At 45.1% G+C, this 14688-nt stretch overlaps 1 protein-coding gene across 1 annotated transcript in view; it reads right to left on the bottom strand.

Moving 5' to 3' along the window:
* Positions 1–14688, bottom strand: part of ANKRD13C (ankyrin repeat domain 13C) — a 44354-nt gene that overhangs the window by 4358 nt on the left and 25308 nt on the right. Inside the window, exons 4-12 of the mRNA XM_074265647.1 lie at positions 13134–13219; positions 8502–8547; positions 6156–6222; positions 4014–4158; positions 3653–3784; positions 2671–2832; positions 2045–2124; positions 671–769; positions 337–437 (exon numbers count right to left, since the gene is read on the bottom strand). Coding sequence (XP_074121748.1) covers positions 337–437; positions 671–769; positions 2045–2124; positions 2671–2832; positions 3653–3784; positions 4014–4158; positions 6156–6222; positions 8502–8547; positions 13134–13219 — 918 coding nt within the window. The remainder of the gene's footprint in view (positions 1–336; positions 438–670; positions 770–2044; positions 2125–2670; positions 2833–3652; positions 3785–4013; positions 4159–6155; positions 6223–8501; positions 8548–13133; positions 13220–14688) is intronic.

The following is a 14688-nucleotide window of genomic DNA, read 5'->3' as shown; positions in this document are numbered from 1 at the left end:
TCCCCAGCCCTTGCCTCGACACCCCGAAGCTCCAGAGCAACGAGAGAAGAAGGCCTTCCCTCTCCTCCAATGCGATGACGTCACCTCCTCTCTCTCCCTCTTTTACTGCATTTTCCAGGTCATTCCCCTCTCTTCTCTCGGGCTCCCAGGGTTCTTCCGCGCCACTTCTCTCATGCTCAGAGTCCCCACATCTGTCAGGGGGCATCGGGCCCTTCGGCCCTCATCTCGGCCACACAAAAGGCAGCTCCCCCTGGGGCCCCCGCAGGCTCCCAAGCACCCAGCCTGTGACCCCAACACCCATCCCCCTTTTCAGCAAGACCCCGAGCGCCCTCTTACCGAGCTTTACAGGAAAGCCTGGAGGAAGCTTCATCTGAACAAATTCTCTAAGCTTGTTAAAGTGCTTGAAGGGCGCAATTACTTCTAAAACATTCAATAATCTGGAAGAAAGGGCAGCGAAAAACGCTTTTAGCAATTACCCCGATTAATGCAGCTCGGCTTAAAAATAACAAGTATCTGACTTATTCAAGGCCCAGGATCCCCTTTTAATGGCCTCGTACATTTCCCAAGATCCGATTTTAGAGACATAAACAAGCCAGGACTGAGAATTCCTTCCGGGCAGCGCCGGGGTCACGCTGCAGAAAAAGGCGAGGGCGGAGAGTCCCCAACTTACAATTCGATTCCTAAGGGAAATTCCTGGCTCATGGCTATTGTGGCTTTAAACGTTTTCTTACTCTCTTTGCAAACAAGTTCTCTGCCCAGATGAGGAGCTCTGCAACGGAACGGAAACAACACAATTAGGGCTGGTCAACACCTCATTTCACCTACAGAGATTCCGACAATATTTCATTACTCCACTGTGCTGGAGGGTTCTTAAAACCAAGTTTAAAAACGCACCGAAACCCCGAAGTAACGAGAATAAAATACACTGTGGAAAATCTCAGTTCCACACATCCCCTCAACAAGGTTCCATTTCCCCAGACGAGGCTTTCCAACAGGAGCCTTCTGCCGGCCCTTGAACCGTAACGCGTCAGGCGTCCCCGCTTCCCTTCCCCAGGCCCGGCGGCTGTCCCCAAGCACTCTTGGCAGTGGGACCAGTTTGCCTTTTGCCGGGCTCCGCGGTGAGGGCTCCCGCATGCAGCTGCTGATTCTGCCACAGATCCAGAGAATGGGCCCAAAGGGAGCCTGACTGCGGGGCCACCGAGGCACCGGGCCCTTGTGCTCACCGAGCTTCTGCTTCACTTCCGCCTGCTGACTCACCTCACCTCGGGCTCTCTCCCCATGTCACCCCCAGGATCCCAGATCTCTACCTGGCCGGGCCCTAAGAGGTCACCTGGTCTGGCCAGAGCCCGCAGACACGGCCTCCTAGAGGAAGATTGCATGGCTCGGTTTGTCTGAGGACCCACTGGCTTCACGCTTGTCCTTACAGAGAATCTCACTCGATTCGCATAAGCCCCTGCTATCCACCCAAGGAGCATTTATTAAGCTCTTCCTGCATGCCCGACGCCTCCTCGTGTCTGCCCTCAAGGCCCTCGCCCCCTATTGAGGGCAGCCAGGATCTGCCTCCACTGCCCACTGCTCAGTCCCTACACACAGCCCAGGGCCCAATGGGCGGAAACAGCTTCAGGTCAAACGCAGCCCCTCCCTGCACCGCCACCCATCATCCCCTCTGGCGGCTCTTTAGAAGGGTCAAGAGCACAGTGTCGGGCACAGCCCCTGGCACACAAGAGGCCAATCCATGTTTGTTGAGTAAGCAAACACCAAGTGTGAGGTGCATGGGAACCCCTTCTATTTACAGAGAATGGGGACCCCCCCAAATGCGTGACTTGCGCAAGGTCACAAAGCCAGCAAACCCCACAAAACTCTGTGGTGCCCACAGAGGGTCCGGGAGATTCCCCCCGAACACATCCTCAAACAGTCCCATGTCTTGCATTCAGTGTGAGCAAAGAAAGGGGATTTGGGGCAGAGGAGGCTGCTCTGAAGCCGCTCTCTCCGGGGGCCCTCGATTCCCAAGCCGCCCCTTCCCCACCTAGCGCCCACCACTCACTTTCCGTTCTCAGCAGATATGTACTCTTCCCAGGTAATCGTGTTGGGTGGGGGTGGAGTCAGAGACTGTCTTCGGATAGGCTGCAATAGACAAGGGGGGAGAAGCCGTCACTCCGGGCAGAAAAGGGGGTCGGGGTGCCCTGCTTCCCCTGACGAGGCAAATCCAGACAGGCTGGGGCTCGGGATGCTGCCCCAAGTCATGCCCCCTCCCCCATCTGGTCTGTCAGCCCACACAGTTTTATGGGGCGTGCCACTGCCAGGGGCTCCTGGGAGCCCCAGAGGTGAGGGAAGTGAACGGGCACCAAGGGGGCCGGGCACAAAGCAGAGCCGCTGCTGGGGGGCCGAGACCCCACGGGGCGGGGAAAGTGGAAGGAGCTCTTCAAGGAGAGGGTGAGCAAGGGCAAGAAGGCAAGCCTTCCCAGCCCCGGCCGTCCCGTCTGTGACAAATGGCAAGGCCAAGTTTTAATAACCGAGTCCTTGCGGTATGAGGCCTTATTTCCCCCTTTTTAAAGGGCGAAAATTACAAAGAAAACAAAGAAAACGTGAAAAGCAAGGCAAACTGGAATTTCATGTTATCAAAAGATGTCTTAGAGTATCACAAACTAAAGTTATTTCTGCTCGCTGTACCTCAAAATTCTGTTCCATTAAGTTTCCACCTTTACTTAAACTCTCCATGATGGCCTTATTTCGAAGAATATCTTCTTCACTAAGGTGTTCTCTCCTTTTTCTGGATTCTAAAACAAGTCCATTCACCAAGTAAAAGTAGGCCAGAAAGTTTCCCACTCTTTCCTAAGACAAAAGCACATATTTGAGTTACAACAAAAAAGAATCTTCCGTTAAAAAATAAACACTAAGATTACTAGACAAATCACACTCTTGGGGGGGGGGGGGCGTTTAAGCTGACCCACCCTGAGGTCACTCAGTGACCTCACCGGCCCCTCTGATTTGGTTCTCCAGGATCTCTGTTCCGGCTTCCGGCCCTCCCACCTCATCTCAGTTCAGGGGCCTAGTGGGTGTTTCCCACCTGGAGTAGATACGTCATCAGGCCCCAAAGTGAAGTTGGGACCCATCTCCAAACTTGCCCGTGGCTTCCGAAGGAGCCCCAACTTCCACTCACTCGGTCATCCGGGTCTCCTCTCTCTCCCTTCTCGCCCACATACAAAATCAATCTCCCTTCCCCTCTTTCCTTGCCTTTTCTCCTTCCTTCCCTCCCTCTCTCTGCAGCATCTCTCCAAATCCTAGACCCAGTCAGTGAGCAGCAGGAGAATCCAGGAGAAAAACTGCTGCTAAACAACTCAGCAGAGAACCAAGTTTGGGGGAGGTTTGCAGGAGAGGGGGCAGGTCAAGATTCACCGTAACTTCCGGCCACGCTGCCCAAAACAAGTGTGCTTCTTCTGGTTTGCGCAAGCTCTAAATCAGCGGAGGACCCGCGGCCTTCATCACTCTCACAGAACGCCGCGTCTCCGCCTAACTAAGTGAGCACCGCTGGGCCCCACATCACAGGGTGAAAGGAGGCGAGAGCCCAGGACGGCTTCCGCCCAGCCCCGTGCCCGGCCACAGAAGGCCGGAGCAGAACGAAAGGGATGCAGACTCCCCAGCCCCCACGTACCGTCTTGTCTTCCCGGAACAGCCATCCTGTTTGGGCACGTGTGAAAGTGATGGATTTGGTTGATAACGTTGCAGAATAAATGTCGCTACTCATTAAGATGTCCACTTCTTCCTCAGTTTCCATCTCTGATTCCTTGAAGAAGAAAAAACAAGCCCTTTAGGGAAAGTAAACCCAAGAAGACTCCACTCCCAAAGGAGACACAATTCAAAACGCTCACAGGACCCCAAAAGCCACATCACGGAAGCCGAGGGGACTGTGACCTTTGAGAGATGGTCAGCAGTGTCTAAAACCTCAGAGAAGCCGGCGACCTTGGAGCCCCAGGACCCGGCCCGGCCCCCCCAGGCCCCAGGCCGGCCCTCACCTCATGGTGGATCCGCTGGTAAACTCTCTGCTCGTTATCTAGCACGACGAAGGACTCGGCAGGCGCGGCGTCCCCGCTGAAAATGAAGCTCAAGTCCCCTCGTTGGCACTTCATGTCAGTAAAGTCTATGAGCGTTGTGTCGAGCCTGCGGGGGGGAACGGACCGGTTGGAGGAGCCTGGGCGCAGGGTGACGTGGGGGGACCCTCCGTCTCCTGATCCAGCCCCTGAGGGACGGGGACACCAGCTGACCCCCATCTTCCCCCAGCCCGACCCCACGCCGGGCTCCCTTCCGATCCCCAGTAAAAGCAGGCGGCCGTGCCAGCTCCTGGCCCAGCCTCTCCTGGATCCTCCGGGATCCAGTGTGTGACCTTATTCTCAGGGGTTTATCCTAAACCAACCCTCGGGGAAAAGTTCTCTGTGTGAGGGAAGGACGAGAGACCGGGACGCCGTCCTCCAAATGCATCTCACCCGCCGCGGCCCCCGGAAGCTTCCCTGAGTGCCTCGTGCCGCTCCCAGCTCCCTGGTTTCCTCCCAGTTTCAGAAGATTTTTTGCTTCTATTTGGCACCAAAATGAGTTTTGAATTCTCTCATGGAGTCATTTTACCAAGGAAATGTAAGGATTTCCCTTCCAATATTTGATTAAACACCTAAAAACCAAGCCCCCGTTCTTCCTCACCCTCCTGATCACTGCCTATTGATGCAGGGCCATTTCACTGGTCGCCCTTTGGGAAACTTGGAATTCCAGGCCACAATTCAGTGCTCTGAGAATATAAAATAGCTCCTGCTTTACCTCAATTTGCATTATGCAAATAAGACTTTCCCTAAAGAGTTCTGAAAGGCTTGGGAAGATGTCTCCCTAATATGTATGAGGAGAGCTGGGCAACAAGCTCCAAGAAGGGAACACAAGAGGGGACAATCAGCACCAGACACCCGAGAGAGCGAGAATGAAGCGGGGATCTGCCGGAGGAGGGGCCGGGCGGCCGCTGCCCACAGAAGACCCCACAGCGGGCCCCAGCGCCGCACTGCACAAGTGGATTTTTGTGTGCTGGAAAAAATGGACCCAAAGTAAAGTTCAGATGGATCCCAGGCAAAGTTCAAAGACCAGCTGAGGGTAACTGCTGAAAGGGAGTCCCTGTGCATCCTCAAAGACCCGGAGGGCGCTGGGCACAGAGGGTGGGAAAGGGCAGCAGCAGGCTGGCACCATGCTGTGCCCACTTTCTCCTTAACGTCCCCTTCTGCTTCATGGCTCTATTGGTCATCACGGTACAGCCGTAATTACTATGTGTACACTCTGCATAAAGATGCTGTGAGCCAAGCGCGTGGGGAGGGTAAAGCGCCCCCTGGGCAAAGCAAGAGCTGCCAGCCGAGAGCGGGCACTCACCGAGCCCTGTGGGGCAAACGTTTCCCATAAATTGCATCTCATTGATCCCCACAACAATCCTGTGAGAGAAAGGGATATTCATTTCTCCCCCATTTGGAGATGGAGAAATTGAGGCAGAGAGCAGCTAAGTGATTCGTCCAATCCCCAAGCCACTCTGCCTGAGGCCCAAAGGCCAACTCCAGCCTTCCCGGGGTTTGTGCCAACCTGTGCCAGGGGACCCAATTCTGATGGTCTCTGTTCAATGTCATTCAAAACAGCAAATGTTTTCTTTAAGAGAAGAACCCTTTCCTTAGACTATTAGAAGTTAAATTTATTTTAAATATATTCAGGGACAAAATCATGCTAAAAGACAGTAATCCTCTATTACCTTTAGAAGTCATCCACAGGCAAAAACATTATTTCAAGAGAATTCTTAAAGCATACTATATTTTGAATTTATAAACTTTATGAAATAAATGATTCCATGTTAACAAACAGTGATACAATTTATGTAGCACAATTTGTAAAAGGATAGCTATCCCATTCCTCCATTTCTGAGCCAATTCAATTAATTCAATTCAAATTAAACTAAGTAAAATGTCAGTAAAGTCACATTCCATTAGACACTATCTTTATCTTCTCCCCAGACATGACCCCCAAGTCCCCCCCGCACTGTGTTACAAGAGAAAAGGACAAGAGAAGTAAACTTTGGGTGCAGCAAAGCATTCAGAAACACGATAGTTTTCCATACCTCAGTAACAAAAAACAGCCAATCAGCTTACCTGATATTGATACCTTGCTTGTATATTTTACATGCATCGGAAGGCAGAATTCGGGAAAGTAAAGGCACTACAATTGTAATAGAAAAGATTAAATAATTAATGCATTGAGAAACCTCATAAACACTAATGCAAGGCTAAAAAACAGCAATGGACAAATTGCACGACTTCTATGAAGGTGTTATAATTACTGCTAAAAGAGATGTTTAAAGCTAATTTGTTTTGAAGTTAAAAATGGGATTCCACAAAACAGCATTCTCAAACCCAGGGGATGACCTTTCTCTACGAAAATGAGCTCTGAGTTCTAACCTGAGCCTACCATGACCCAACCCCGGGTTTAAGCCATGTTTATAAGGAAGGGAAGAAGGACTGGAAGGAAAGAGAGGAAAAAAAGAAGTTTCCAAAGGATGGAAGAAGAAAGAGGAAGTTGTTCCTAGAGCCAACACTTTTCGGCAAAAAATTTCCGGATGTCTGTTCATGTGCAAGACAGGAGTTGCCTATAATACTACTGCTGGGTCTGGGGTCCAAGGCCCTGGGAATACTTTCGCCTCCTCCAGTTAACTAACTCCTTTGGAATAACAGCTGAAAAGAGGCATTTCCCCTCCAGGCACCCTGCTTCCCAGCCCCCCCAATAGCATCCTGCCCTGCTCCCCACCCACTCCACTACAAGGAGGGAAAACAAAGCTTCTGTTCTCTGCCAGGTGCCCCCATGTTGAGCAAGTGGGAAGCTCCGCCAGCTAAGGAGGCCGGGGAAGCGACTCGAGACTGGGAGGACAGTGTCCGTCTTGTGTTCTTCTAATGCTGTTTATTTCATTACATTTCAATCAGGGAGGAAAAGGATCATAATAAAATATTTTATTCTCTCTCTCTTCCTCCCTGCTGAGGAGCTCAACTCAAAGCCAACTCCACAAGCTTAAATATACTATCTATCCATAGCAATATCTACAATGTTTCCTTTGGTTCTGAATAGCCCTTAAGATTTTATATATCTGATTCTGGGCATATCAGCAGATTGCACACACATCTGTGGGAACCAGATTCAATATAGGGAAGCAGGCCCTAAGTCTCATATTTCTGTATACCTCTATCAACTGTATTTATTTTTGTAATTATTTTGTGGTCAACATATAGATGTTTTCACATCTTTCTTTTTTTAAAATTAATTTTATAATTATATATATATTTTTGACAGTACATATGCATGGGTAATTTTTTTTACAACATTATCCCTTGTACTCCCTTCTTTTCCGAATTTTCCCCTCTTCCCTCTACCCCCTCTCCTAGATGACAGGCATTCCCACACATGTTAAATGGTTTTCACATCTTTCAATTCACCTGATACAATATTCAATATTGTTCATTCAACAATGCTTCTCAGACAGCACATTAAAGTGCATCTGTAATTTAGGACTGCATGGATTAGGAAAAGAAAAGTACAACTCAGCAACAACATTTTCCCCAAGTGAAATGGATCATTTATTAATAAAGGGTTATGAGTTTATTCTAGAGTATATATGAAAATGTTTCATGATTGAAAATGAAGCAGAGTACCTACTATACATACTCTATAGACTAAATTTGTTTCACAATTACTATAGAAAAGTCTTTTTCCCCTCATTCTTTAAAATGATGAACTATAAAGTAATGAAAAACTATACCAGATAGTATTATCAATGAGATCAGACTACGTTGATTACAAAAGCTTAGTCTGAATTTGTTTCCTCATCTTTAAAATGAGAAGCGATTAATCTTGATGTTGCAAAAATACAAATAGAGAGCATCTTATAAACATGAAGGTCTTTTAGGACAACAACTTATAAACATGAAAGTCTTTTAGGACTCCATTAGTCAGTCTATTAATAAGCTGAATGTGAGACAGAAAAGAAATCAGCAATAAAGGATGCAAGAGGTGAATGGTCAAAGGATGAAAATAATGTATACTGTCAAATCATGGTAACCAAGTTCTTTTTCACATTCTAACAACTCAAACATACTTCAAACTCTTGTAAATAATATAATCCAAGAAATCCTTTGCCATCTCCCCCACCAGTTTGCCTTACATTAGTAAAATTATTAGAATTTCTCTGTTCAGTTGGTGTCTAGAAAGAGGGCAACTCAACTTTTCAGAGAATAATGGAATTGACTATTCAAGTTGGATAATGAATAATACCAATAAGGTTTTAAAAACCATTCACATGCAAAATACTAAATTATGATGGAAATCACTCAATAGAACTTCATGCAAGTGTCATATTTGTTATGGTGATAAATTCTTTTGAAAAATCACATTTGTACTTGCAAGTCTGCATCAGTAACTACTTTAAAAGTAAAATATAGCATACTTCTTACCCCAGCTTTGAAAATCCCAGTGAAGCTCTAGATAAAAGTCACCTAGCTGAGAAATGAAATATTAATAGTTACTAAAAGTACATCATTTAATAGCTCTTAAAAGTTACTTCATATTAACCTTTATTTTTGCTTAATTGGAGAGGAATGAGTAGTAAAATCAGAATAAATCTCAAATATTTAGGAACTAGGAAAACATAAATGGGCCAGCTTTAAAAGTTGTAATGCAATAGAAAATTTTTCTTTCATATATTGTCCAATAAAGTTTTATAGAAACATTTTAATTAAATATGAAAAAGAACTGAAATTAGAGTAATGGAACTTTTCTTATTGATGTCATTTTTCATCAGTATTACCAGCTTACAACAATGATACAAAAAAAAAAAAAAAACCTGACACAAAAACCAAAAACTCTTGAAATTTTCATAAGTGTATGAATATTCATTAGAAAAAATTTTATGTAAAATTAATAAAGAGGAAAATCCAAATGTTAAATTCTGTTTCAAAGCTACACTTTGGGAAGCATCCTGCCAGTCTGAAAAGATTCCCAAGGAAAGGAAAGGACCAGAAAATTGATGAGGGAGCCTTGAGATGAAAGCATGTGAAGGGGAAGTCTATGGTAAAAGAGAACAAGGTGGGAGCTGGTCCTCAAGAGGTCAGGGACCCCCATAGGTCCACGGCCCCTCCAAGCAACAGCCAGTTACCCTGCGTCCCGGAGAGGCCTTGTTGGGAGGCAGGGGAGATGAGAGGCCTCTGAAGTCCCTCCAAAGTGGTGAAACCCAAACTAGAGTTTTAAAATTCCCTTCAATGTCCATGAAGACGTGCTATTAGAGGGCCATCAGAGATGGGGTCAGGAGACTAAGTCCCTAAAGAGATTCTGAGAAAAGAAAGGGAGCACAGTGTGATGGGCACCTAGCTCTTGAAGAAGGGCGGTCCACAGCGCTCAGAGGAAAGACAGGAATCCAATCAGAGGAGGGATAAAAGATGCACAAGAAAAAGCTCTGAAGAGAACCAGGGGAACATCCAGTGAAGAAAAAACAGAATCTTTCTGAAGAGACCGATGAAGCGCTCAGGGAACTTATCAGTCTTCTTAGATTTTTAAAAAAGGACTGGACCCCATGAAGCATGATGACTCTAAGAATGTATCCAGAATGCTGAAGCTCAGAATGAGCGGGCTGGAGACGAGAAGCTCGGTCCAATAAGAGGGTTGTGTTTTTAAAGACATGATGGGAGAAAAAGGGAGCCCTTGGCCTGGGAGGCTGGATGACAGGAATGGGGAGAGCAGATTGGTCTCCATCTCTTATTCTGCTGTTTTGTCTTCAAAATAAAAATGATCAGGGTGCTCCCAAGATAATTCTAAGAATACTGGGGTGAGCCTGAGTTCTCAGAGCCAAGTGATTTCCATCCTGAAATCCTCAAAGAACTGGCAGAGAACTGCAGAGTCACTGTCTGAAAGGCCTCTATTCAAAAATAAATAAATGAGAGAACAATATAAAACATCAATGATTATAATGATACCAAGTCCTAAAAAAACCTGGGGCAAAAAACTAGAGAGGTCTGGCTAGCACCTAGAAAGAAAGTCATTAGCCAGCTCTTTCTAGAACAGGTCATACTGGTCTAACCTTATTTCCATAAAGAAAGGAACTCAAAGCTGTCAAACACACTTGCTACTGACTCAATATCACGACTGCAGGAAGACTTCAATGGAATACATCGGCCTTGTTCTCGACCTGGTGCTATTTAAAATTGTTATCAATGACTTGGATGAAGGCATAACTCGTAAAATCTGCCACTGGAGGCCAGAATGAGCATTCAGAACAATGTCAAAAGACTAAAGGATCGGACGAAATCCAGTAATATAGAATTTAAAAGGAATAAATGTAATATATTTTAGTACCAAAAAAAAAAAAAAAGATCAGCTTCAAAAGTGCATATAATTCAAGGAGATGTGATTAGAGGACAGTACTCTGGAAAAAAAAGGTGAGTGTTTCAATGGCTTAGAAATGAGCTCCCAGTTGGGGGTTCACCATAAGATGCTGCAGCCAAAAATCAAATGCCCGACGAGGCTCCACAAAAGTGAGCGCAGCTCCCCGGAACGCGCAATCAACCATTTCATGGAGCTCTGCTCAGCTGGGATCAGAGTCCTGAAACAGCTCCTGAGTCCGAGGCTAGCCTGAAGTGTCGGGGATTCATGAGAATAGCAAAGGGTCCAGGAGGACAGCCAAGAGAAGAGCAGAGCCGCCATCAGGGAGCGGATCCAGGCCCCAGGGGGCACAAGTGGAAGTGATGGGAAGAAGTTACAGAGAACAGTTAGACCTTCAAAAACGACCTGATCTAAAGGGGATGGGCCGGCCTGCCAGGGGCTCTTAAAAGGGAGCCTGGGTGGCCCCTGGTGTCAGAGGGAAGGAGCCCCTTTGGGGCTGGTCAGGGCAGTTGCAGAAGTCCGGCCGAGGCCCCTTGTTGAACAGGAGCAGCCTTCCTTTTCATTGAGGGCAGAAACACAGACCCTTTCCATAAAGCAATGAAAAGCATACAGCAAGAGGACAAAATTCAAGAAATTTAAATTTACAAATTAAGAAGAATTATCCAAATGCAAATGAAGAAACTTTTAGATCAAATCTATGCAAATATATGCAGGAATATGTAAAGGATGTAACTATATAGCTGAGCTAAGACTGGAGAGTTGCTTCACTAATCCAAGTAGCTATCCAAGTATGCCTTATTCATTAAGTCCTGGAGAGTAATTTCTATCAAAGATTGAACCTGTGCCTTCCTGCCTCCAAGCCCAACAATACATTGGCCACTCTGCCTTGCTGCCCCTACAGCTAAGTAATTACCTTTAAAAATGCAAATAGCCAAAAGCTTTTTTTTCTTAAATGTCCCTTTCCAATTCATGGTTAGTATCTCCATAAATTAGGAAAAAAAAATTAATCTCCAGCTTAAAACTTTGCAAAGACCAAAGCTCTAGAGCACAGCTGTCAAATATACCCATGCAGCAGTGGGCAATTCTCCAGTAAAATGTAACTGGAAAATGGTTATTAAAATAAATAAAAATAAAACAGAACAGAGACAACAACGTTAATATGTGGTTTTCTAAATCAATAAATGACCACAGAGATCCTCATATATAATGTAATGATTCTTTGGTTCTCTTTGACAACAACACTCTAGCAACTCAAGCCCAATCTGACCTTATTATCCCTGTTTTAGCTCTAAGTGCTTAATGTATTTGGGATTCCCAAATAGAAAACTTTATAGTTTTGTCCTATGATTACACACGTGACAATCAACAAAAAAGATAAGAGAAATTGATATGAAAAGTAATACAGATAAAAGACATGTGAATAGCAAATGTATTAATAAAATTTTTAAAATGCTCATGCCATTATTTGGAAGACTTGTTTATGAAACTGATGTCACAATTCTATTACAAGTAAAATATTCTACCTAAAGAATGACCTAATTCTTTAGCTTTAGTTACATAAAGTGAACCAGCTGCCAAAGCAGAGCTTAGATGAATTCATCACCACTGCATCTTAGCAATCTTACTAACTTAACAGAAATGTTTGAAACATTCTTCATATCTGAGACATCATAATTTACATAGTAGGCCATTATGAAGCTCAGATTTTCTATAAATCAATTATTGATTTTTAAAACTATTTCTCTATCCCCATATTTCAAGAAAACAAAAACAAAGAATCTATAAAAAAAAAAAAAAGACAAATTTGAGATGTTATTTTATCACATCTAAGGAAAAGTAACCTAAAAAATTAAGTTTTTAGTCATATACAACCATTTTGATCAAATCTAAGTCTAGATTCTAAAGTGTAACAAATACAATAAAAGAACATTAACTTAATCATTATTTGAACAAACCTCTAAATATGAAACATTACAAACATCTTCCTCTAAAGTCATAATCGAATGCTGTGATGCAACCATGGATTCGAGGGAAATGTGAATTCTGGATCTTAGCAAGTGGGAAAGGCCTTCAGGCTGAGCCCTACGGTGGACAGGATGCCCACTGTCTGAGGGTCATGGAGCGATTGGGGAGAGGCCCACAAGCAGATCTGCAGCATGGCAAGAAGCTTTGCAATGATATTTATCAAATGGAGAGACTGCACTGGCAAGGACGGACTTAAATTAACAAACAAAATTACGGGTCCTCAAAGCTGACTGTCCTGGTATCCTGTGCCCTGGGTCTCCAACACAGGCTCTCAGAGATGAGAAAGGAATTGAGATATTGAGGTCCCTCTGCCCACATGGGCGCTTGCTACTGCTTTCCATGGCGACCCGTCGAGTTTGTCAGCTGCCCCAAGCCGGACAAAAGGGCTTCTGAGGCTGCTTTAAAAAAGGAAAGTGGGCGGACTAAAATCCGGCCAAGGAAGAGCGCTTCATCTCTTCCAAGATGGTACTTTCTCATCTCTCATCTTCTCCCTCCCTCGTCTCAGGAGACAGAATTGAGACGATTAACACTTCACATTTTTAGGTGGCAAACCCAAAGGTATAATTTGGAGTCTTCACTAACTGACAGAACCATGCATGGGCTGATAATCAATTTACTGTGAAAAGACTGAACTTCAACCCAATATTGGTGCACTTAAGATTTTGGAAAGCCACGGGATAGCTCACCTCTTTCAGGGCTTTTAATAATCGAGGTCGCTTTTCTTCAACACTTTCCCTGGATTGCTGCTTAAGCTTCCTTAAAAGTGCTGTAACTAAATCAAAGAAGAGAAAGAGTTAATTAAATTGCATTGAGTTTCCCTTGGCTAAATAAAAAAATGCCCCCTAACATGATATCCCCAACATCGGAAGACACGTGGTTCCACTCACTCTCGACACCCAGAAAGTGCCGAACTTCATGGTTCCCGGCCCCCTCAACCCCAGGAGCTCATGGTAAATTGGTGGCCACCTGGGATCTATCTATCCACAAAGTCAGACTGAAGCTACAGGAGAGCTCTGGTTCTTCATTCTATTACTGAATTCTATGTTCAATGATAGAAAATTAAAGAGAGAAAAAAATTAACCCAACTCCAAGATAAAAAGTAACTAAAGCTGTAAAGAAATCAAAAGCACGTCCTCGTGAGCCCTTCTCTAAGGCCGCCTGAAGCCTCGTGTCCTTCCCTAACAGCGATAGGCAGAAGTAGAGCCCGGGTACCAGGTGTTCAGGTAGGACATTAACGCTTCCTCTGCCACCGTGTTTATGGCCACAAAGGCCTACTTGGGTCGTGGCCCAGACATAGCCCTGAACTACTGAGAGCCACGCCAGGGAGGGGAGGAGCTGAACGTCTGAATAAACCCTATGTCGTCACTTATGTCCCATGGAAGGTCTATGAAGAAACAAGGGGGGAGGAATGGGCAAACAGGGCGACAGGGCGGCAAAGGCTGCAGGAAGCAGATGTGGGAGGGGTTCCGGGGGAGGGGGCTATGTAAGAGCAAAGCAAGTGAGGAGTCGGCAGGGATGGGAAGATAGGCATGTGTTTGTGGGGGGCAGGACATGTATATGTGTCTTTCTCCATAAATAGAAACGTTCTTAATTAGAACTTGCTTAGGGGTGAGGGGATGAAAGGTGGGGAAGAATAAAGTCTAAAAGATGCACAGCAGAAAATAAAAGAACAATTTACAAGGAAGAAAAGAAAAGATGGACACTCATGAATATAATTTTTCTACTACTACATATCTTTCTTGATCTGGTAACGTTGTTCTGTATTTTGGATCCTCCCTGATTTCTGCTGAGCACATGACAACATTCTCTTATTTTGTTGTATTTTGTTTTATGTTCCTTTTCTGTTTTTCTCTTTTCTTAGTCTGCTTTTTTAAATTCAAAGCAAAATGCAAAGAAAAAAAAGTGCCGAAGAGGATACCAGGGAGTGATTTTGTTACTATTCCCTTAAAATGTCTATTTCTTGTTTTAAAAACTTATGTCAGAGAAGTTCACTTTGTCATACAATCCATCTTGAGATCTAAGCTGTTAATCTAATCTTTTGTTGGAATAATCTGTTGATTATTCTAAGTACATATAAAAAAATAAGTTTTATTAAAAAAAAAAAAAAACAAAAAAAAAACCAATCCACTGAGGAGGGAGAGGGGCAAGGTTAGAAGCTAGCAAGCGTCTGGGGGGACGGGGCCTGCATGTGCCCGAGAGGCGGCCATGGAGGCCTCGGCCACACGTACGGTCGAGGCCCAG

The sequence above is a fragment of the Sminthopsis crassicaudata genome, chromosome 4 (assembly GCF_048593235.1).
Source record: "Sminthopsis crassicaudata isolate SCR6 chromosome 4, ASM4859323v1, whole genome shotgun sequence".
In the NCBI taxonomy this organism is placed as follows: domain Eukaryota; kingdom Metazoa; phylum Chordata; class Mammalia; order Dasyuromorphia; family Dasyuridae; genus Sminthopsis; species Sminthopsis crassicaudata.
This window is presented reverse-complemented; position numbering and strand designations above follow the sequence as displayed.